The sequence below is a fragment of the Narcine bancroftii genome, chromosome 9 (genome assembly GCF_036971445.1).
Source record: "Narcine bancroftii isolate sNarBan1 chromosome 9, sNarBan1.hap1, whole genome shotgun sequence".
Lineage (NCBI taxonomy): Eukaryota > Metazoa > Chordata > Chondrichthyes > Torpediniformes > Narcinidae > Narcine > Narcine bancroftii.
In genome coordinates this window covers 115739775-115764890 of record NC_091477.1, presented here as the reverse complement: position 1 = coordinate 115764890, position 25116 = coordinate 115739775, and the positions used below count along the sequence as shown (strand labels likewise).

General features: G+C 41.9%; 1 protein-coding gene across 1 annotated transcript; it reads right to left on the bottom strand.

Moving 5' to 3' along the window:
* Nucleotides 1-2900: 2900 nt before the first annotated feature.
* On the bottom strand, nt 2901-23953 carry cpb1 (carboxypeptidase B1 (tissue)). The gene is made up of 11 exons (XM_069897892.1): nt 23734-23953; nt 22183-22258; nt 21953-22077; nt 21684-21786; nt 20085-20186; nt 19556-19660; nt 17506-17616; nt 15049-15139; nt 13813-14015; nt 10915-10999; nt 2901-3113 (listed from the first exon to the last, which is right to left on the bottom strand). The coding sequence occupies exons 1-11, from the start codon at nt 23802-23804 to the stop codon at nt 2926-2928; spliced, it is 1260 nt and encodes a 419-aa protein (XP_069753993.1). The 5' UTR covers nt 23805-23953; the 3' UTR covers nt 2901-2925.
* Nucleotides 23954-25116: the final 1163 nt, after the last annotated feature.

The window sequence follows — 25116 nt, the reverse complement described above, 5'->3', positions numbered from 1 at the left end:
GTAGTGGATGCCTGGAATGCCTTGCTGGGGGTGGTGGTGGTGGAAGAGGCTGGTACAAAGACTATTTGAAAGACTATTAGATAGGCACATGGATGCAAGTTAAAATAGAGGGTTATGGGTCAGAGGTAGGGAAGATTTAGCTTGTTGAGTAGATTTACACGGGTTGGCACAACATCATGGGCTGAAGGGCCTGTACTGTGCTGTAATGTTCTGTGTTCTATGACTCCTGGCAGAGTGATAATTATTCCTGACATATTACCCTTATATCCTAGTCTGTAAACATTGGGCCTTTCCTTTTAAAACCTTGCATTATTTAGAAAATATGGTACAAAAATAATGAGTCTCATGGGGAGAAGCCTGCTACAAATTAATATACAGTACAAAAGTCCAAAAATCCAGACGTCAGAAATCTGGACCACCCGAGAATTTGGACGTCTCGAAAACTTCCGGCTTTTGCGCACGTGCATGAGTCAGCGCCACAGACGCACAGTGGCAACAAGCCACCAAATAAAAGTTGAAGAAGTGTAAGATAAGAATATTTATTTGTTTTTTTTATGTACTTTGTATTTTGTATGAAAAAACATTTCATTAATAAATAATACAAAATCTACCTGTTTATTCTCCTTAAATTTGAATTTTAAATACTGCCTGAGAATGTGGAAAATCCGAAAATCCGAACCAACCCAATCCCCGAGCAGTCCAGATTTTAGGATTTTTACCAAATGGTATATTATTGACCATGAGTTATGCATTAACATGGTCTTGTAAATGGGACTCTGTCTGATATGCTTCAGAATGGAAAGCCCATCCAAGCAGTGTGCTGGATTTCCACTAAGTTGGGTAAACGCATGAATCTTCAAGGCACAGTCACCACGGACAGATTGGTGGTCAATGGGACAAGTACTTGATTATCAGCATGGATGGAGTGGGCGGAAAGGTCTGTTCCTCTGCTGTGAGAGTCTGTGACTCCATGACTATAATTTGACAATGAAACCTGGCACAGAGCCAAATGGTTAAATGTGAAGAGGATGAGGCTGTTTGTGATACCGGAGTTGGTGTTTAGTGGTGAAGAAAAAGTGTATGCTATGTACAGATAACTTTGAAGCTACTGTCATAAATTCCATAAAAGTGCAGATATTAAATTGTTCTAAGGATTGAGTCAGATACTTGTATTTCTTTATATCTTACTTAGAACCATAGAAAACCATAGAAAACTACAGCCCAGAAAACAGGCCATTTGGCCCTTCTAGTCTGTGCTGAAACATAATACCATTAGTCGCCCTGACCTGCACCGATTCCACTACCATCCAGACCTCTCTCATCCATTTATCTCTCCAATTTATTCTTAAAACTTAAGTGAGCCAGCATTTACCACTTCAAATGGCGGCTCGTTCCACACTCCTATCACTCTCTGAGTGAAAGAGTTCCCCTTTCACCCTCAAGCCATTGTCTCTTGTATTTATCTCTCCTAATCTAAGTGGAAAGAGCCTACTCGCATTTACTCTGTCTATACACCTCATCATTTTCTAAACTTCTACGCTCCAAGGAATAACCGATTTAATCTTTCCCTGTAACTTAACTCCTAGCAACATCCCAGCAAATCCTCTCTGCACTCCTTCAATCCCACCGACATCCCTCCTGCAGTCTGGCATCCAGAACTGCACGCAAAACTCCAAATTTAGCCTCACCAATGTTTTACACAACCTTTAGAGATGATCAGTTGGATGTCCACCCCCCCTGCCACCCCAACATGATCTACCGGATCATTGCCTGAAGAGGATCCTTTCCAGCCTGCACACAGCATCTTTCAGCTGCTCCCGCCGGGAAAGAGATACAGGAGTATCAGAGCCAGAACCACCAGGCTGAGGAACAGCTTCTTCCCAGGGGCAGTGAGAATGCTGAATAACTAAATGAACTGCTCACACTAGCCTTTCGAGATCCTACTATTTATAAAGCAATACTACTTATTTTTATATATGCATATTAGTTCTGCATGTGCATTGCTTGTCTGTATGTGCGTCATGTCTGGTTGTGTGTTCACATGTTTTTGCACCGAGGATTGGAAAATGCTGTTTGGCCAGGTAGTACTTGCGCGATCGGACATGGAGGATACTGACCTGGCGCAGGGGGAAAACATGATTTGTGTTGATGTGGAAAGATGGGCTGAAGGGTTATTTCTGTGCTGTATGGTGTTGACAGTATTACTCAAATTTTTCCTCAAACCTGCAGATTCCAGCCCTGGCAAGTTCCTTGTCAATTTCCTCTCCTCCCTGTTCAATCTGTAATGTGGTTATAAAGTCATACAGCGTGGAACAGGCCTTTTGGCCCAACTCACCCATGCTGACCAAATTGGTATTCTGGGCTAGTCCCATTGGGTGCCATTTGGTCTAGATCCTTCCAAGCCCTTTCCATTCTTAAGTGTCCAAGCAACTTTTAAATTGTGTCTGCTTCCTCTGGCAACTTGTTCCTAATAAGGATTACCCTCTGAGTGAAAAGTTTGCTCCACTCAGGTCCCTGTTAAATCTCTCCCTTCTCACCTTAAACGCATGATCTCGAGTTGTAGAATCATCTGCTCTGGGAGAAAAGAGATCACTTTTTCACTGCATTAATTTATCCATGTCATAAACCTCAAGATCACCCCTCAGCCTCCTTCGCTCAAGGGTATAAAGATCCAGCCTATCCAGCCTCTTCCTTTCACTCAAGACCTCTAGCCTCACCAACATCCTGTTAATCCCCTTTGTACACTTCCCAACTTGTTGATATTGGTGGGCAACTATAACTGGGCTCTCTTCCTCTCAGTGTGGTCTCACCACCACCAAAGGTCTCACCACCACTGACCCTGATAATGTTGACCTGCTTGTGACAATAATAATAAATGAAGGATTGTCAAATTCCTTTATTTTAATTGACCATTTGGTCATAATTTCAATACAAGTGTTTGGTAATATAGTCAGCTATGTATTTAATGGCCAACATTGTTTCTTCACAGGTAGGCTTGATCTGAGATTCGGGTAACAGGAAGCCATGTTTCCCCGTGTCACGGAGTTCAAAGGTGAAGGAGTACTTGATACCCTCATCGTAAGCCCAGTCATCTGAACCACCAGCTGCAAGGTCTGTAAAGAAAGATCACATGAAAGAACTGTGAAGGCGGCCCACTAACACTTCTATTTTCTAAAACAGTGGTTCTCAACTTGCTTTTTACCCCACTCTGTGGTTAGTCAGGGATCACTCAAGGTGGTATGTGAGTGGGAAGAGAAGGTTAAGAACTACTGTTCTAAGAAGTCTGAGATTTCCTTTTTCAATATTTTTATTATTAACATCAAAAATTACAGAGTATATAAGGATATATGTTAAAAGTCAGAAAGATACATTGCACTTAAATCATATCATTTCATTCAAGGAACCCCACATTTTCAATCAAACAAATTGCTTTTTATTAATATTTTATTATAAATAAAGAAAATCTAAATCCACTACCAAGAAAAAAGCCAAAAAAAAGGCAGAATTCTTATCAGTGATAAATGACCTCCTCATTAGTCAACACATTCTACCTTCACCTACACGCCTTCCACCTTCTCCACACCTCCCCTCCGGCGCTGTTGTCCCCTCCCTCCCTTCTCCACCAATCATCTCCTGCCCTGCCATCCACCCCTTCCCCTCCCACTCTTTTATTCTGACGATCACCGACATTTTCTCATACTTCGATGAAGGTCTCAAGCCTGAAATGACAGTTCTGTAGCTCTGCCTTTGCTAATAAAGGACACTGTTTGACCTGCTGAGCCTTCCCAGCGTTGTGTGTTTTTACATTCTACCTTCATATCAAATTGAAGATTATGAAAGTAATTCAAAAAGGGTCCCTACAATGTTTGAAAATTTGAATTCAAATTGGAAATTGAACATTTAATCTTCTCTAAATTTAAACATGACGTGACATCACATAGCCACTGAACATGAGTAGGTGGAACAACATCCTTCCATCTGCCTGTCTAGCCATGAGAAATAAAGGCTAATACATGCAAATCAGATGCCATTAAAGTTATGCCACTCTCTCCAACAATACCAAACAAGGCAATTAAAGGATTAAGCTTAAAATTAACTTTAAACAGTACATAAAATGTTTGAAATACTTCATTCCAGTATTTCTCAAGGCTCTGGCATGTCCAAAACATATGAATTAATGAAAGATCTCCATTGTGGGGGGCGTGGCAAGATGGTGTGGAGGGCAAGCGTGTAGTTCCATCTTTCCCCAGTTAGACTTCTAAATACCTGATTTTAAAAGTTGTGAAAGTAGTTAAAAATAGTATTTATAGACTTTGGAAAGTGGAGGATTAATATAGCTACAAACGTGAATAAATCAAAAACTCAGTTACGAAAGAAACCACCTTATAAAAGTGTTGAAGAATTGAGGCCTACCTACCAAGTTGAAGCCATTGAGTCGCTGACTGGAGTTCCCAAGCCTCAAAGGACCCCTGCTCAGATGAGTATTACACCGGCGCCGATCGCGCATCTGCAAGATGGCGCCGGTTCTGTGATGAGCTCGGCTGGCACTGACTCGCGCCCCCGTGAATCCAGGTGCGCAGGCAGATCAGCCGAGCGGGGATAGACGCCCGAGCCCGCAGTTGTGCCTGGTGGTCTGGGGGAACGCAGTGTAGCGTCAGAGGATGCACCTGCGCGGTTGACGACTATTCCGGGCATGCGCGGTGCGTCGCAAGTTCGGGAGCTGTTGGAGAAGGTGTGGGTTGTGGGGGAATCCAAAAGACGGTGGGCTGGCGAGGTTGGCATGCTGTTGATGGGTATCCAGGCCCGCAGCCACACTGGAAGAGGATTTACTGTTTCAGAAGAGGAAGAGAGCCCAGCGTTATTGGAATTAACACAGGAAGAATATATGGGGGCTGGGACCAGAGAAGGTAGGCCTCAAGGGGAAGTGATGGAACTGGACTGGATTCTGTGTTTACAATATTGGAAGGGAATGCTCATCAAATGGAAAACATGTCAATGCTGATGTCTACTCAGATAAATCAACAATTTATGGAAGTGAAAACTAAAATGAACAGTATGTGTGAAGAGATGACCTCTATGAAGAAAGATATGACTGTAGTTAAAAGTGATGTTAGTAGATGTATAAAAACAGTAGACACTGTACAGGATAATTTTAAAAAGATTGAAGAAGACTTTTTTGAATGTAAGAACCAAGTGGAGCGTAATAAAGAAAAAAATGGAAAAAGTGAAGTATTCTTTTGTGGATTGGGGGATTCAGAAGAAGGAATTATTGAAGAAGATTGATTCATTAGAGAATCAAGGTCGAAGAAATAATGTAAAAATAGAAGGTCTTTCAGAAGATAAAAGGTTCAGATCTGGTAAAGTTTTTTAAGAAATGGATTCCTGAGGTACTGGGCGAGGATTTTTTTTCGGATGGTTTGGCGTTAGATCAGGCACATAGAGCACTGAGGGAAAAACCATTTCCAGGTCAACCACCAAGAGCAGTTTTGATTCATTGTTTGAAATATCAGGATCGAGAAATGATACTGAGAATTGCGGTGCAGAAGGCGCGGCAAAATCAGGCTCCAATGATGGTTCTAAATAACAGTTTTTCTATGCTAATTTGAGTAATTGAGTCATTGAGTCATTTGAGAAATTATTAGAAGGCGCCGAGAATTTAATTCCGCTAAAGAAGTATTGTGGCGAAAGGGATATAAATTTGCTTTTAGTTATCCGGCTGTATTGAAAGTTTTTTTATGGGAACTTTCAATCCCAATTTTTTGAAAATGATCATGATACATTAATTTTTGCAAATTTGTTGCCAGATTTGCGAGGAACTGGATGGTCATCACCATTGTCACCTAAGAGGAGGGTAAATGGAAATGGAAATGGGAAGAATGCGAAACACGGAAAGAATGGAAAGAAAGTTGAATTGACGCAAAGTCTTGATATTGAGGACCTGGAAACATCACTGGGACTGGAATCACTGGGTTGATTATATTTGATTAAGTACTTTGTGAAAGTCTGACTGGGGTGGGGTGACACTGAGATCTTTAGTCATCTGCCACTAGTGGGTTTTACCACACCCAGATTTTTAGGGAGCTACTACTTTTTAGTAGTTTGTTTGGGGATTGTATTTTTTTTTCTATTTCTTTGACGTTTTAGAATTTTATTGAGGGGGAGGGTTTAGAATATTAATGGAATTAGAAAGGGGAGCAATATTTTATAGTAGTGTGATATATTATTAGATTGAAGAAATGTCTAATTTGAACATTTTTAGTGTCCAGGGTATGAATAATCCAATTAAGCGCAAACGAGTTTTGGCTTATATAAAAAGAATGAAAGTTGATATTGCTTTTTTGCAAGAAGCACACTTGACTGAAAAAGAACATTTGAAATTGAAGAGATAGTGGGTTGGTCATGTATTTTCTTCTTCTTTTAATTCTAAGGCGAGGGGTGTAGTGATTTTAATTCATAGGAAATTACCGTTTGAATTAGAATCATTTGAAGGAAATGCCGGGAGGGTTCTGATGGTGAATTGTAAAATTTTTGCTGAATCATGGACCTTGTTAAATATTTACGCACCTAATGTAGACGATGAACGGTTCATGTCGGAAGCTTTTTTATTGTTAAATCAGGCCAATGACAATATATTGGTTGGAGGAGATTTTAATTATGTTTTGGACCCTTTATTGGATAGATCTCTGAAAAGTATAAGGAAATCAAAGGTGGCATACAAATAGGAGCTTTGATGAAAGACTTGAATTTGGTTGATGTTTGGAGGAGAGTAAATCCTACAGAGAAAGACTTTTCTTTTCATTCGTCTAGACATGATTCATTTTCTAGAATAGAATTTTTTTGGTTTTAGCACACTTGCAAGGTAGAGTACTACAGGCTGAATATAGAAGCCGGGTTATATCAGATCATTCCATGTTGTTTTTCTCCTGTGTATGTCCAGAAGTGGTACAATCGTCTTATAGATGGAGGTTACAATGCTACTGAAGAAACCAGAGTTTATTACTTTTGTTAAGGAGCAGATTACTTTGATTTTGGCTGAGAATGTTAATTCAGTATGTAGTAATTTTGTTCTGTGGGATGCTTTGAAAGCATATTTGCGAGGGCAAATTATTAGTTATACTACGAAAGTTAAAAAACAACATGTGGTGGAAAGTTTAGCATTGGAGAAACAAATTACTGAGTTGGACAAGGAATTTCAGAAAGATGTTACAGAAGATAAAAAACTTTTATCGAAGTTGAAATTACATTATAATACATTACAAACATCAGTATGAGTGTTTAATTTACCAATCTAAGCAACGTTATTATGAATTGGGTGAGAGAGCTCACAAGGTATTAGCATGGCAATTAAAAATGGAACGGACATTGCAAACTATTAATGCTGTTAAAAAGAATTCAACAGTTACCTATAAACCTCAGGAAATTAATGATCAGTTTTAATCACTTTATCAAAAACTATATACTTCAGAGGGAAAGCAGGACGTTGGTTCTATTGAATCTTATTTATCTAAATTGAAACTACCTGTTTTGGGGAGGAGGAGGTTAAGGAATTGGAAGCTCCATTTTCGGATTTTGAGATTAAAGAAGCTATACAGTAGATGCCGAATGGGAAGTCGCCAGGGGATGATGGATTTTCAGCTGAATTCTATAAGGTATTTTATGAAGATTTGTCCTCTGTATTTGGAGATGTATTGCAGCAAATAACTGAGGATCAGTTGTTACCAGAATCTTGCTTGAGTGCTATAATTACGGTGATTCCACAGAAAGATAGGGATCCATTGAAAGTATCTTCGTATAGGCCTATTTCTTTATTATATGTAGATTATAAAATTATAGCGAAAGTGTTAGCAAATAGACTTGCTAAATATTTACCTCAGTTGATACATATAGATCAAACAGGCTTTATTAAAAATAGAAATGCATCGGATAATTAAGGGAGAAATTTGATATATCTGTAAATTATTTATTTGTGTATTATCAGCTTAGAGCTTTGATAAAAGATAATTATGGTAAAGAACTGAATTTACCTATGTTGACGAAATTTGAATCTTTGATTTCCTCTATACCAAAGAAAGGTTGTATTTCAGATATGTATCAATTGCTACAAGAAAATATGGATAAACCGAAATGGGAGAAATCTAGGACTAAATGGGAAGGTGATTTAACTTATATTTTTTCTAAAGATAATTGGGAGGTTATGTGTCACGACAGTGTAACTAAAGTGACGAATGCACAATATGGAATGGTTAATTATAATTTTTTACATCAGCTATATTTGACTCCAGAGAAACTGAAAAAATATGGGTTTAGGAATTCGGACACTTGTTTTAGATGTGGATTATGTATTGGAACTTTTTTACATGCCATTTGGTCTTGTGTTAAAGTACAACCATTTTGGGAAGGAATTAGGCTGGTTTTGGAAAAATTATTTAAAATTAAATTACCATTAGACCCATCAGTTTTTTTTATTGGGCTTTATGGTTTCTTTGAAGGGATTGGGGTTGGATAAATTTCAAATTGCATTTGTACGTTTAGTGCTGTCTGTAGCACAAAAATGTATAGCTGGTACTTGGAAAGATAATCTGGAGATTAATATAGTATGTTGGCCTAATGAATTGAGGGCTTGTATTATTATGGAAAAAATTACATGCAACTTGCATGCTAATTATTCCTTTTTTGTTAAAAAGTGGTCTTCTTATTTGGAGTATATGAATTTGGAAATACTTTGAAATACTGTCTATATTCTACTTTTTATTTTTACATTTGGCTCCCCTTAAGGGGGCTGGGTTTAGGAGTGGGAGGGTGGGTGGGGTTTTTAAAAAATTTTTTCTATATACAAATTTTTTTTCTGTTATGTTTGATTGTAAGTTGTTTAAAAATTTTTAAATAAAGTTTAAAAAAAAGATTTCCATTGTTGCATCTATCACAATGAGGAGATACACCCACATAAAAAGTTAGATAGTTTGATTTTGGCATGTGAAGCCTATGCTCTACTTTAAATTGTAGGCGAGAGTGGCAGGCACATAAAGACGAGGTATTAATCAATTTGAAAATTGCATTCCAAATTTCTTCAGAAATTAAAAGCTGTAGGTCTGAGGAGATTTGGTATGTCATCAAAACAGATGCACTGTGGAAGGTGTACTGATTGGTTGCATTACTGCCTGGTTGTGTAGTTTGAATGCTCAGGAGCAGGAAGGTAGCAAGCATAGCCAGGTGCAACACGAGCTTTGGCCACCTGCCCATTGCAGACACTGCCTCAAGAAGGTGGCCAACATTTATAAAGGGCCCCATCACCCTGGTCTCAACTGCCTTCAGAAAGAAGACCATCATCTCTAGGATGAAGAACAGTTTCTTTCCAACAGCTATCAGGATCTTCAGAATTAGAATCAGGATTTATTGTCATGAACAAGTCAGGCAATTCGGTGATTTACAGCAGCGTCTTAGTACAAACATTCATATTATAACCATCTTATGACATAACTATAAAAAATAAAATAAAATAATAATATTAGCGCACGGAAAGTAAGGCAGTGTCTTTGGTTCATTGATCATTCAGGAATCTGACTGCATCGGGGAAGAAGCTGTCCTTGTGCCGTTGAGTGCTCGTCTTTAGGTTCCTGTACCTTTTCCCCGATGGTAGCAGAATAAAGAGGGCCTGGCCTGCGGGGTGGGGGTTCTTTGAGGATAGATGCTGCTTTTTTAAGACATCACCTCCCTATACTACCAAACCATAACACTCCTCCAGATATACCACTAAAAAAATCTTTCTTCCCTTTTGAAACATCACTTTTTTGTTTCCACTAACTCTAAATATTTCTTTACCTTTTTTGTTTATTATCCATTTCTGTCACATGGTATGTTGTAAAAATGCAATGTGAGAGAAACTCAGCAGGTCAAACAGTTTACTCTATATTGCAAAGATAAATATCTTTAACCAACATTTTGGGGTTGAGCCCTGCATCAAGGTATGACAAAATCTGGACAGGTACCTGAACAAAATGGTTGTGGAAGGAGTGGGGAGGAGCACAGTCCCACACCAAGAGGTAATAGGTGGATAAGGGAGGGAGGGCACAGCAGCAAACAGGGGATGGGGAGATGGCTATGTGAATGGAGAGGGTAGGGGGTGAAGAGCTGGAGGAAAGAAGACAGAGGCAAAGGGAAAGGGAAGGGAAGGAAAAAATGGAGAAGCTGATATTAATACCATCTGGTTGAAGAGTGCCAAGATGGAAAATTAGGTGTTGCTCCTCCAATTTACGAGTGGTCTTGGCTTGACAGTGCATAAGGCCATGGACAGACAGGCCAGCATGGGAGTGGGAAATGGCTGGCCACTGAGAGATCCCTCTCACTGAGGTGGACAGAGCGAAGGTACCCAATGAATTGATCTTCCAGTCTGTCCAATCTCTTCGATGAAGAGAAGGCCACAATAGGAGCAGTTGAGGACTCTTCCAGATTCACAAGTGAAGTGTTGTTTCACTTGAAAGGACTGTTTGGGGCCCCAAATGGTGGTGAGGGAGGAGGTGTGGGCACAAGGAAAAGATGCCAAAGTGGTGATTAATGGGAAAGGATGAGTGGACAAGGGAGTTTATGGACTGCAAAGAGGGGAGGAGATGGGAAAATGTGTCTGGTGGTGGGATCAGAAACTACAGAGGATAATGTGTTGGATGTGCTGGTTGGGTGGTAGGGGAGGACAAGGGGAATCCTGTTTTAGCTGTGCTATATAAAGTACACTGTTTGGCCTGCTGAGTTTCTCCAGCATGGTGTTTTTACTTCAACCACAATTGTGGTAATTTATTCTTTTATAATTATGTACCTTGCCTGCTTGTGTGGCTGCAGTGAGAACTTTAGACCTATTGTAGATGGTACTTGTGTATATGACAATAAACTCTCACACTAATACTCAGGAAACAAAAAGCTTACAGATGGTGGTTGCTCCAGGACCGTAGGTGTACTTCGTCCCGTAAAGGGACTTCAGACGGCTGGTGGCTTCTTCAGCAATCAAATTCTGAAATACAGGACAACAAATACTTATTCCCTCTAGTCATTTACAAAGGAATCAGAGTCAGACACTAAGTAATTTTCCTGCTTCATCTGTTATACTCAGTACTAATTAAATGTCCCATGAATGAAGGGGATTCAAGAACTCACTGCTTGTGTGACCATTCTTTTTCTTTGTAGGGGCAGCACCTTTAGCATAGCGCAATGCTGTTATAGGCCAGCAATCGGGAGCGGGGTTCGAATCCCACGCCGCCTGTAAGGTGTGTGTACATTCTCCTCGTGTCTGTGTGGGTTTTCCATGGGGGCTCCGATTTCCTCCCACCCTCCAAAATGTAGTGGGGTTGTAGATGAATTGGGTGCAATTTGGCGGCACAGGCTCGTGGGCCATGGTGTATGTATAATTCTACTAGGAAAAAAAATGTTTTATTTTTGAAAAAGAAAGAGATCGCACAAGCAATGAGTTCTTGTGAACTTGTGGCTGGAGTCAATGCCCTTCATTCATGTGATATTTTGTTAGTACTGTCCATAAGGGACAAAGTAGGGCAATTACATCCTTTTTCATCCTTAGTGACATATCATTACTGTACATTTTAATTTGGAGATACTGCAGGGTAACAGGTCCTTCCAGCCCATGCACCCACGATGCCAAACTACACCAATGTGACCAATTAACCTACAAACCCCGCTCATCTTTGGAATGTAGGAGGAAACCGAAGCACTCGGTTGAAACCCACGCAGACACAGGGAGAACGTATAGACTTCTTACAGACAGCTCCAGATTCGAACTTGGGTCATTGCTGCAGTAATATCGTTGTGCTGTCGGCTAGGCTAACTGGGCCGCCCTTTTCTGTATGACCAAGAGTCATGCAGTTTTAGAGCATAGATATGAAATATTTTAAATGACTTTGACCCCATGAAACTCATGCTGCCCAATTTCACCCAATTAACCTACCAACCTCATATGTTTTGGAGGGTGGGAGGAAACCTGAGAGCCCAGGGATAACCGGCGCAGGACAACGTACAATCTTCTTACAGACAGTACTTGAAATGGATCTGAGTTGCTGGCACTGTAATAGCGCTGCAGTAAGTGTTACACTAACCATGTCTTCCATTGGAATCAGGTCCTTTGGCCCAACCTATCAAGAGCAACTGCAGGTGCTGGGGAAGTGGAGCAATGCACAATATACTGGAACTCAGCTGGACAGACAGCATCCATGGCTAGAAATGGTCAGTCAATGTTGGTGGCAAGGTTGGTGTAGCAGTTAGTGCAATGCCTTTATAGTGCCAGCAATCAGGACCGGAGTTCAAGTCCTGTGCTGACTGTATGTTCTCTTCATGTCTGCATGGGTTTTTTCCGGGGGCTCCGGTTTCCTTCCACCATTCAAAACATACCAGGGGTGTAGGTTAATTGGGCAACATGGACACATGGGCAGAGATGGCCTGTTCCCGTGCTGTATGTCTAAAAAAGAATGTTTCAGGTCTGGATCCTTTATTGAGACTAAAGTGTAAAGAGTGTGATTTTACATTTTGTAACACACAAAATGCTGGGAGAACCTCAGCAGGTCAGGCAGCATCCATTGAATCAATGTTTCAGGCCGAATACTTCATTAGGACTGGGAAGAAAGAAGGTAGAAGCCAGAATAAAAGGGTCGGGAAGGGGAAGGAGCATGAACTGGCAGGTTACAGATCAATACAGGTGGGAGGGGGGAAAGAAGGAGGATTGGGAGTGGTGGTGGGGAATGGGTTAAAAAAAATAAATCAGGGGGTGATTGGAGGAAGATGCAGTGCAAAAAGGAAGAGACATTATGGTAAGCGAGAACAGTAGATGGTGAAGAAAAAGGTGTGGGTGTCAGACAGGTTGAGAGGGAAGGGAAAGAAGGAAAAGAGAAGGAAGAATAGGGTCAGAGGAAATAGATCAGGGAAAGCGGTTGGAGGGGGTAGAAAGCAAGTGGGGACAGCATATAAGGTATTGCTCTTCAAATTTGCACGTGACTTTATATTGGCCCCCATCCCTCTAAACCAGGGGTTCGCAACCTTTTCCTTTCCACTCACATCCCACTTTAAGTATTCCCTATGCCATCAGTGCTCTGTGATTAGTAAGGGATTGCTTAAGGTGGGATGTGGGTGAAAAGAAAAAGTTTGAAAACCGTTGTTTTAATCGTACCTCATTGGCGCGATATGCGCACGGTTTCAGAACTCGAAAGGAAATGGGCCAATGACAATTTTTCTCAAGCCAAATATTTCAGTAACAATTGGGTCTAGAGCAGTGATTCCCATCCTTCCCTTCCCACTCACGTCCCACCTTAAGCCATCCCTTACTCATCACAGAGCACCGATGGCAGAGGGATGACTTAAAGTGGGATGTGAGGGGAAAGAAAAAAGTTGGGAACCACTGGACTAAACTTTTCCTACCCATTTACTTGTCTTTTAAACATTCCTCCACCACTTCTCCTGGCAGCGGGTCATGCATGCCCTCTGTGTGAAAAAGTTACCCCTCAGGTTCCTTTGAAATATTTCTTTCTCTTTTTTGAAAGGGTGGGGAAAGAAGATGCAGAAGGATCAAGAAATGGAGCTTTTCCTTCCCATCCCTCTGTCCTTGCAAAACATAACTCATCATATGATCTTTGTCAAATGGTGTTGTGATGGGACAACGAGTAGCAGAGGCAACTGGCTTCATGATAGTGATGAGGAGACTTGGTAACTGGAGGAGAGTGAGGCAATTCAGCGTGGAGAGCAAATGAAGAAATGCTGCTTCCAGACCACCAGCGATCATACAGAGGAGTTAGGCTTGTAGCCATCATTGAAACTTGTGACACTTACCAGTTCCTCGTGATTCACAGGTAAGTCATACGTGTAGGAATACGGGTAGAGGCACAACTGAGAGTACGAGTGGATGGTGAGATAAGCTTTGATGGTCGTCATGTGGGAACGCATGAAGTCTGCAACAACCTTGACCACTTTTTCAGATTCTGGTTGAGGGCCACAGTACGTATCATAACACGGATACTTTGATGCACCGACAGCTGTCAAACACAATGGGACAGTTAGTGTGTGTGTGTGTGTGTGTGTGTGTGTGTGTGTGTGTGTGTGTGTGTGTGTGTGTGTGTGTGTGTGTGTGTGTGTGTGTGTGTGTGTGTGTGTGTGTGTGTGTGTGTTCTTGCTCTCTAACACAACCCTCGCATTTGCAGTAAATACTGGCAGCATATGAATGGTCAGTCAGTTTCCCTGATGAGAGGGGTGATGTTTCCAGCAAAATATTCCTGGAGGATACAGGTGAACCTCTCACAAAACCATCTACTATCTTTTATTTCTCTCCTCTTTTTTTTTAAGAAATGGGCTCTTTGACATTGCGTTTGGTTGCTACTTTAATATCTCCTTGTGGGTCCTTGTGGGATCCTTTACTGCATTAAATGTGCTATAGAAGTTCTTTTCCTTGTTGGCGAGTGCACATGTGGATGATCGGGCTTCTCATTCAGCACCCATAGTGGACAGCGAGAAAGGCTTTTAATGCTTGCAGCAAGAACTGGACCACCTGCAGACAAGTATGAATTGTTGCACTCTGGGAGGACAAATCAGGGCTGGATTTATGGTAAATGGTAAGACATCGCCGAGTGCGGGAGAACAGAGGGATCTGGGAATGAAGACATATAGTTCCTTAAAAGTGCCATCACAAGTAGATACAGTCATAAAGAGAGCTTTTTGCACACTGGCTTTCATAGATCATAGAGTACAGGAGTTGGGACATTATGGTAAAGTTAACTTAGACATTAATGATTAAAAGTTTTTACAAAAAACAGGAAAGAAAAAGAAACCTATCTGGTGTGTGTGTGTGTGTGTGTGTGTGTGTGTGTGTGTGTGTGTGTGTGTGTGTGTGTGTGTGTGTGTGTGTGTGTGTGTGTGTGTGTGTGTGTGTGTGTGTGTGTGTGTGTGTGTGTGTGTGTGTGTGTGTGTGTGTGTGTGTGCAGGTCTGCATGCCTTAGGAAGGCCCTCAATCCTCATGCTTTCATACCCAATCCTTTTAGCCAAGCTGTGAGATGAATGCTGTAAAACACTTACTGCACCATCCAGCATCCCAGTTCCTGTTTGGGTCAGCTCCTCGGCAGTAGCTGCCAGCGATCCTCGATCTGGTTTTTCTCCACATGCGATCCTTCAGTTGAATGGGTAGCAGACAGTTGAAGGTTAAAGATGACAGATCTTCCATTGTCCATCAGGATACTCAAAGGGGAAGCATTTGTAGGTCATTGAGCAGAGCTTCACTGGGCAGCACTTGCCATGCATTGACATGGATAATGAGGCTGAAAGGCCTCTGTTTGTGCTTTGTGAATCCAATGGGAATTTCCCAGGATTTGATAAGATAAATGTTGAATATGGAAAATGGACACAATTTCCGTGCAAGTCATGGGAAACAAACTTTAAATCAGGCAGCAAAGTACATGGTTGCTTGTCAAAGGACAGCAGTGGCTGTGACAGCAATGGACTGTTTCCACATAAGTTACCTGAAGAATCTTGCAAAGCACTGTACTTATCTGATTAATATTCATGTGTGTGTCTTGAACTGCCATTCTCAACCACCCCAGGGGCCGCAGCACATTTAAAAGCCTTGTGATTTTTTTAAACCTCAAAAAAAAAAATTTTTTTCTGCTTAATATCTAGTTGGTTGGAGAGAAGTTTGGAAAAAACCAACTGAACTTGACTGCTTCACAGGGAAGAGGGCCCATAAACTTTGAAGAGTCCTAAGGGGGACATAAGCAAGAAAAAGATTGAGAAAGGCTGGTCTAGGAACCTTTTAAGTGCTACCATTGTGTCTGCTTGGACTGTGAGACCTTGCAGAGGATAGTGAAATCAGCAGAAAAGATCACTGGGGTCTCCCTTCCTACCATGAAGGACTTTCACAACACTCGATGCAAACGAAAGACAATAAGCATTTCTCCCTTCTGCCGTCTGGTAGGAGGTACTGAAGTGTCCAGATTGGACACTTGAACTCCCAGAACATTTGGGGATGGGGTACTGTGGACTGTTAATGTACAAATCTTAAATATTTTAAATGTGTTGAACTTCTATTCTAACCTATATTTATGTAAATATATTCCATGGTCCTAGAGAAACGCTATCTCGTCTTTACCGTGCGAACATGGTTTGAACGACAAAATAAAGGTGACGACTTGCTTCAATAACTATTCCCAGCAAATCTTTGCAAGCATCCACCACTCTCTGTGTAAAATGAAATGACCCCACACATCTCCCTTAAACCACAACCCCCTCCCTCACCTTTAAAGGCCCGTCCTTTAGGGTGAGGTGCTTTTATCCTGGGGAAGAGATTCTGAGAGTCAACGCCTCTCATTATTTTATAAACATTTATCAATTGGCCCCTCAGGCTCTACTCTCCAGAGAAGACAAAGCAAGTGGTTGACCTCTCTCCAGAATCATACCCTCCAATGCAGACAACATACTGGCAAACCTCTTCTGGACCCTCCCTCCTGCAATAGAGTGACCAGAATTGCACACAATATTCCAAGTGTGGCCCAAATAAATTTTACATGACTTCCTTACTTTTGGACACAAGAACCAGGAGAACCATAGAACATTACAGCACAGAAAACAGGACCTTTGGCCCTTCAAGTCTGTGCTGAACTATTTTTCTGCCATAGAACATTACAGCACAGAAAGCAGGACCTTTGGCCCTTCAAGTCTGTGCTGAACTATTTTTCTGCCTAGTCCCAATGACCTGCACCTAGACCATAGTCCTCCATACCTCTCCCATCCACCCACCTGTCCAAATTTTTCTTAAATGTTAAAATTGAGCCTGCATCCACCACTTCAGCTGACAGCTGGTTCCACACTCGCACTACTCTCTGTGTGTAGAAGTTCCCCCTAAACGTTTCCTTTTTCACCATTAACCCATGTCTTCTACTTTGTATCTCACCTCATCACAGTGGACAAAGCCTACTTGCATTTATAATATCTCTTTTTTTTCTTTGGCTTGGCTTCGCGGACGAAGATTTATGGAGGGGTAAAGTCCACGTCAGCTGCAGGCTCGTTTGTGGCTGACAAGTCCAATGCGGTATGATATCTATACCCCTTATAAATGTGTCTGCCTCTATTAAAATTCCCCTCATTCTTTTACGCTCCAGGAAATAAAGTCCTAACCTGTTTAAACTTTCCCTGTGACTCAGTTCTTAAAGTCCAGGCAACATCCTTGTAAATCTTCTCTGCACTCATTCAGTCTAATTGCTATTTTTTTCCTGCAATGAGGTGACTAAATTTGAACACAATATTCCAAATTTGGCCTCATTATGTGTGTGTACGCGCGTGCGCTACTCATCCTCCTGCCCTATTGATAGAAGAGTCTGCATTGAGGTCATCAGTCACCTCAGAACATTGAATAACTTTTGAAGAAGTATTGACCAAAGAACTGTTACATCTGTGTTCCAAAATATCAGGGCCACATAATAAGTGAGGCAACTTAATAAAACTTTTTGCATCTTGGAATATTGTGATGGCAGTTGAACTTACCGTTGACCAGCTATAGGAATAACCATCAACGTTGAAAACTGGGACGACAAAAAAATCCATGGTGTCCAAAATGTGGGTCATGGTGGGATCCGATCCATAAGTGTTGATCGCCTAGGGTGGATGGGCAAGTCTTGCATCCATTAAATACATCTTCACACTGAATAGAGTATTAACATTAAATTGCCATTTATCACCTATACTGATTAATAATTATTTCATTCTCAAAGCTTTCTTTTGCTAGAAATAACTCGCTGTGTGAGACAAACAGCAAGTTTGAATTTTTCAGTTTAAAAAGGTGTTAACACCACTGGCTATAGAACTCCAGTTGGAATAATACCCTCCATCCTTAGTCTGCTATGGCTAAGCCAATTTTGAAAGCAATCTACGAAGTCACAATGGATCCCTGAAACCTTAATCTTTTGGATCAGCCTAACCTGACGGATGCCGTCAATCATTTTACTTAAGTCTACGTTGACACCATCTACTTCCACTAAGATGTCCCATTCAGTTTTGCGAAATTAAAGTCACATACTATTACAATCCTGGAGTTAAACAAGAAAATCTCCTGATGCTGAGGTCAAGTGCAAGACCAAATGTTTCGGAGAAACTCAGAAGGTCAGGCATCATCCATAGGAATTAAATGGTAACCAACATTTTGGGGCCTAGGTGCTTCATCAAGAAGGCCGTATTTCCTGACAGAGGGCTCGGGCCTGAAACTTTGGTAACCCTATGGATGCTGTGTGAACTGCTGAGTTTCTCCAACATATATGTGCAGTGTGCTTTTGCAATCCTGCTGCTTTCACGTCTTTCCATGATCTTCTGGCACATTTGTTCCTCCAGCTCCCTTTTGCTATTGATTCACAACCCCACCAAGCAGGATCTGAGTACCAACTCACAACCTCACTTCACAGCATTTATGTTGTGATCTCAGATACTGCATGCGAGGATCTCATTAGTTTTGTAGAGACAAATGTTGCTCACAACCTGAACATCCTCTGGAAGGTATGTTTCTGAGTTCAGAACTCATAGTTATGGAATGTAGCACATTACATTAGAACATAGAACATTACAGCACAGAGCAGGCCCTTCAGCTCTCACGCTGTGCCGACCTATATATTCCTACCAAAAAAGTACTACCTCATAGCCCTCTATTTTTCTTTCATCGATATGACTAAGAATTTATTAAATGCCCTTGATGTTTCAGCCTCCACCACCTTTCCAGGCAAGGCATTTGAGGCACCCCACAACTCTCCGAGTAAAAAACTTGCCCCTGATGTCGCTGCTAAATTTCTTCCCTTCATTTTTTAGTGATATTCTCTGGTGTTTGCTATTCTTGCCCTGGGTAAAAAGTGTAGGCTGTTCGCCTTATCCATGCCTCTATTAATCTTATAGACCTCCATCCTTCATTCCAAAGAGAAAAACCCTACCTCTGTTAACCTTGTCTCCCAAGATAAGTTTTCCAATCCAGGCAACATCCTGCTAGATCTCCTCTGCACTCTCCCCATAGCTTCCATATCCTTCCTGTAATGAGGTTACCAGAACTGAACACAATACTCTAAGCATGGTTTCACCAAAGATTTGTGGAGTTGCAACATGACCTCTCACCTCTTGAACTCAATCCCTCTATTAATGAAGCCCAGCATCCCATAGGCCTTCTTAACTATCCTATCAACATGTGCGGAGACCTTGATCGGTGTCTTGATTTGGACACCAAGGTGCCTCTGTTCCTCCACACTTTTAAGCATTTGACCATTTACCCTGTACTCAGCCTTCTTGATTGACCAAAATGCATCACCTCACGCTTATCCGGATTGAGCTCTGCATCCTGTCAACACTCTCCACAACTACAAAAACTGCAAACATGTTAAAGTGAATTCTGTTGATCTGGTAACAGATATGATCGTCTACAGAAAAATATTTAACTGCTGCATTAATATTATATTGAAAAAAAAGCTGACAATCTTGGACAAATAGAGCAGTTATATCATAAATCATCATATTATTTTTCACATCTATATACAAATTTAAATATCTAAATATTTATAGTAACCTCTTTCACAAACCACTGGCAAAATGCTGGAGAAATCCACTCTCGAGCGTGTATTCCACAGTCCATAAAGATGGCCGGTTTAGTTCGACTTGTTTTCTTGCCAATCTATGACAAGGAATGAAATAAACAGTCATTTCTTTTCATGCCACAGAAACCTGTCAACCTTGCAGTTGGCAACGAAGAGTGGCTCTCTTCCCTCCTCCAGTCCCATCTGCCCCCATTTTTTTTGGTGGAGTAGCACCAGCAAGGTCACCCCAACCCTTCCAATGCCTTGCCCACCTGCCATGATGCTCATTCTTCAAAACGCTGGAAGAATCATTTCATTGAACATATCAGTTCCACTCTTTCCAGCAATACAGGTATTAATATCATATATTCTTGGATTGGTTCAGATACTTGGATTTTCCTTTATGGGACATGGATTTTTTTCCATATATTTTTAACAGCTTAGATTTTCCCCACAAAATTTGATCTCTGTAACTTCTGCATTGATGATTCTCTCTAAAAATATTCACCAAAATAATTCTACCTTGATGATGTGTAAAGGCCGTCCTTCATAGCTGGTTTCATTTAGTACAACAGACAACAGATTTGGGTTTCTTTGAACAGTGTTGAAAATCCAGGCGTTGATCTGTTTTAAGATGAAAATAGAACTTTTTAAAAAGCAAGGTCAAGATATAGACATTAGCCTCAACACTCATTATCTGACATTCCATACACAATTCAAATACTTTTATAAAATGTTAATAGATAACTCTTTATAACCATATAACAATTACGGTATGGAACCAGGCCATATCAGCCCTTCTAGACCACACTGATTTAAGTGAACTCCACTAGTACCACCTACCTGCTCCCTGCCCATAACCCTCCAACCCCTTCACATCCATATACTCATCCAACCTCCTCTTAAATGAGAAAATTGACTCTGTTTCAACCACCTCTTCCGGAAGGTCTCTTCCTGTCCATGCCGCCCACTCAGCCACCACTCTCTGAGTGAAGAAGCTTCCTTATGCGTTACTTCTAAAGTTTTGTCCCCTAACCCTCAACTTATTACCCCTCATTCCAATCTCTCCTACCCTCAAGGGGAAGAGCCTATTCACATCTACTCTATCTATTCCCCCCATAATTTGATATACCTCTATCAAATACCCTTTGCTCCCTGATTGTGGAGTCAAGTTCTATGCCTAAGATTTAAACATAACAGTTAACATTAGAGAAAGGGTAGAGAGGAGACAAAAGAAACGAGTCTTGCCTTTTGATCTACAACACGATAGAAGCCGATTCCAGTCATTTAAAGATGTGCCACTCAATTTTATTTATTTTTTATTTAGCCGTTCAGCACAGTAACAGGGTCTTCCTGCCCTTGCCGCCCACTCACACCCAAATGACCTACAACCCCCATACGTTTTGAAGGGTGGGAGGAAACTGGAGCACCCAGAGGAAAGCCATACAGACACGGGGAGAACGTACAAACTTCTTACAGACATCATCGGATTCGAACCCTTGTCACTACAACCCCGTCCCTTTTCCTGAATGACATTCAAGATTCAAGATGTAATAGTATGCTATTACATGAAATTCCTTTTTGCCTACCCCAGTTGTTCTCAGCTTTTTTCCCCCACTTGCATACCTCCTTAAGTAATCCCTTACTAACCACAGAGCTCTTATGGCATCTTATGGCACAGAAATAGGTCTTTTGGTCATACTTGTACCTACCGACCAGTTGCCTACCTGAGTTACTCCTATCTTCGTCCAAATTTCTCAAACTTTTCCCTGTCCAAAATGTCTTTTATGTATGATCATTCTACCTTGTTCTCCTATTTCCTTTGATACTTTGGTCCAGATACCTATTACCCTCTGTGTAAAAGATTGTCTCTGAGAGCTCTTTAAATCTCACCCTTTTAGTTTTGAACTCTGCTATCCTGGGAGAGGGTCTATGCCCCCTGTGATTTTTTTAAAACTTCCGTAAAGGTCAACTACAGCCTCTTACACTCCAGGGAAATGTCCCTGTTGATCCAGCCTTTCCTTATGAATCAAGCCCTCCTATCCCAGTAATTTCCTCATGACCTTTCCTGGACCCTTTCTAACTTAAGTACATCCTTCTAATGAGCACATCAGAACATACCGTTTGCATGTCATTGTACTTCACGTAACTGTGCGCACCATCTGAACGCTCCTTGTTGTCAAATTGCTGTTCAATCATTGTTTGGACATCTTCAATTAAAACTCTGGAGATGGGTAGTGGAGAAGGTTGGGTGGTAGTGGATGGGAAAGAGGGAGAGGTGGTCAGGGAAGAGAAAGAGGATATTAAATTGTTACAATTGTGACAGGCATCCACAGTGGGACTTTGGTGACCTATGTGGCCTGAAACATTGGTTGGTCAAAGAAACATACTCATATTCGAGCCCGCTCTCCTCCAGAAGATTTTGAACCTTTGCTGCATCCTTGGCGCTCACCCGGAAATCCACAGTGGCATCCACAGTCACTTGGTCGAAAGAATCTGGTTGCCATAAGTCAATCTGGAGAAATAGAGTAAGAGAAAGAGAGGGAGAGATTGAGATCTTTAAATCATTTCCCCCCCACCGAGAATCACTTTTGCAGAGGTTGAAAAGTTGATGTCATACCGTGGCAAGGTAAGCCAGACCTCTCACAAAGCCCACACTCTTTTCACTTGTTGTCTTCAGGCGAAACACCTTCTCCCTTTGCAAGGGGAAAGAAAAGGCAGTTACATCTGGTGAGAGAGAGTCCGGAAAACGGGAGAAGTAGGGTAAAGGGCTCTTCATGTCTGCCCAGCTTTTCAGTACCTATGGGTCAGCCAGTGTCTTATCTGATCACTGGGCTCCAAACTCTATTGGTCTTGGAGTTAAACAGGAAAGTATGCAGATGCTGGGGTTGAGTGCAATACACAGAAGAACTGGAGAAAGGTGATGCAGCATCCAGAGGAAGAAAAGAGTGAACAACGTTTCAGGCCTGGGCACTTCGTCAGGTTACCCTTTACTTCCTAACGATGGTGTTTGACCTGCTAAGTTTCTCCACCACTTGACCTACAGCATCTGCAGGCTTTTTATAAAAAAATTAAATTTAGACATACAGCACAGCAATAGGCCATTTCGGCCCATGAGTCCTTGCAGCACAATTTACACCCAATTAGCCTACACCCCCAATACCTTTCAAATGATAGGAGGAAACTGGAGTCCCCTGGGAAATCACATGCAGACATAGGGAAAACGAACAAACTCCTTACAGACAGCGTGGGATTCGAACCCTGATCCCGAATGCTGGTAATATAAATGTGTTGCGCTAACCACTACGCAAACCGTGCCACCCGGTTAAATGCCATTCAGCTGTTCCACTGCAAAGCCTCTTTGAGGGATGCCTTACCCTGAACACATTCTTATACCTGACGAAAGGCCCAGGCATGAAACGTTGGTTACCCTTTACTTCCTAAGGAGGCAACATGACCTGCTGCTCTGCTCATTATCTGCTGGTTTCTGCCATAGAGATCCACTTCCTCCTTAAGTAAGGAACTCAGCAGCATCTCTGCCTTGATTTGTCCACTCCTTCTCCTGGAAAAGCGGCCTCTCAGTGTCTACCCTGTCGATCCAGCCAGAATCTTCTTGAAGATCTCCATGTGACCACCTCATCCAGAGATTATGAACCAATTCTGTTCAATGCTTTCCCATGGGACAACCTCCACATGCCAAGTGGTTCAGTGCTTGTGACTCCTTCCCTGGATTTGGTGGCCAAAGTGGCACTCCAGGAGTGGCCTCAGCAAAGCCCTGTATAATTACAGCCAAAGCTTCCTTGCTCGTGCTTGAATTCCCCTCCCCCTCCCTTTCAGAAGAGGCCAAGTCTCAGAAGCAAAGGGGAATTTCGCTTAGCCCAGTCATTCTCAAAAGGGTCACAAGGAGACTAACACCCACCCCACCCTCACCCCGTGGCCCACACCACATCTAATTGAAAGCCTGGTTTGGTTTTCACCTCTTGTAACATAAATATTTTTTAATGCTTTTTACGTAGTTGGTCAGAGAGAAGTACAAAAAAATCTTGACTTCTTTCCTGGGGCAGGGACCTGTAAACTTTGAGCAGAATCCGAGGGGGCCCATAGCCAAAAATAAAGGTTGAGAATCGTTGCTTTAGACCAGTACGCTCTTTCACTGATGAAATGTACTTACCCATCGAATCTTTGTGAACGTGGACCAGCCAAGACGGCTGTAACCAGCCCAAAGAGGCAAAGAAGCTTCATCTTCTCACAATCCAGCCCAGCTTGTGCTTGCCTTTTTATATGTTGGGGTTTCGCAGGTTCATTCAGCTGTTACCTGTCTTATCAGTTTGCTATTTGCTGACATGGTGGAAATTATACTTGCATGTCCTTGAGATTTATTTTGCTGTGAGGATTAATGTCCCTAATCTTCATAATGGGATGGAAACTGACACCTCATGGGAGGCATAGTCCCTCTCTCAAGATAGCAGAGTCCAAAACTAAAAGGGTGAGATTTAAAGAGATCTCAGAGACAATCTTTTCCACAGAGGGTAATAGTATTTTATCAGCTTCTGTCTGGGTAGCCATTTCACGCACACGGGATGGAAAACAGGCATGGTTTAGCTGCAAGGTGCACTTTTGAAAAGTTCTTCTTTCCAGAGGTTTCTCAGACCAAACTGACATCCATTGAAATGCATATAAAATACCCTGCAGATGCTGGAAACCCGTAACAAAGCCAGAATGTGCCAGGAGTACTTGGCAGGATGGGCTGCATCTCTGGCAACGGAAGCTGGGTTAAGGTCTCCATCCAAGACCCTACGTTGGAACTGAACAGGAGACAGAGGAGGCTTAAAATTTGCAAGGAGGGTGGGGAAGGTGGACATTTCTGATAGGGTAAACCTGGAGTGACCATGGGAATAAGTTCTAGACAGTGTTTCTGATCAACAAGTGAGTGGGAGAAGGAGAACAGAGACAAAAGGATATGGGAGTTGTGAAAGGCAGAGCAGGAGGACAGGTCATTCTGGATATGTCCTTGAATCCCAGAGAAGAATGAAAGGAAGTTTTTTGGGGAGGGGAGCGGTGGGGGGGGGGGGTGTGGAAAACAAGACAACCAAATACTAGAGATGAATGATTACTACAGATCAAGAGACCAAGATATCTGATGTTATTGAATTTAATGCTGAGTGCAGAAGGTTGCAATGTGTTAGATGCAAAATAAGCTACAGCTTAGGAGGCCACAGACCAAGAGGTCAGAAGAGGATTAGGGTGAGCCAGGCAATGGGAAGCTCAGGGTAGCACTGCCAGACTGAGATCACCTGCCAATTGGAGGAACAACTCCTCATCTTCCATTCTGGGAACCCTTCAACTGGATGGCATTAACATCGACTTCTCTGGTTTCTGTTAAACCCCATCCCCCACCACTTCTTCCCCCTGTCGCCTTTCCCTTAGGTCCATCTCTCTTTCTTTTCCCTTTTCCCTCTGTCTCCTTTCACAAAACCACAATCATTACTCACCTTTCCTCTTATCATATCCTCTTGTCTTAACACCTTTTGTTGGTCCAGTCTCCTCCCCCTCT

Excerpts from the sequence above, each read along its gene's own strand:
- cpb1 (XM_069897892.1), bottom strand. The coding sequence starts at position 23,804 with ATGAAGCTTCTTTGCCTCTTTGGGCTGGTTACAGCCGTCTTGGCTGGT. Across the intron at positions 22,259-23,733 it reads CGTTCACAAAGATTCGATGG|GGAGAAGGTGTTTCGCCTGA; the intron begins GTAAGTACATTT and ends CCCCTTGCAAAG. Across the intron at positions 15,140-17,505 it reads ATTCCTATAGCTGGTCAACG|GATCGCATGTGGAGAAAAAC; the intron begins GTAAGTTCAACT and ends ATTCAACTGAAG.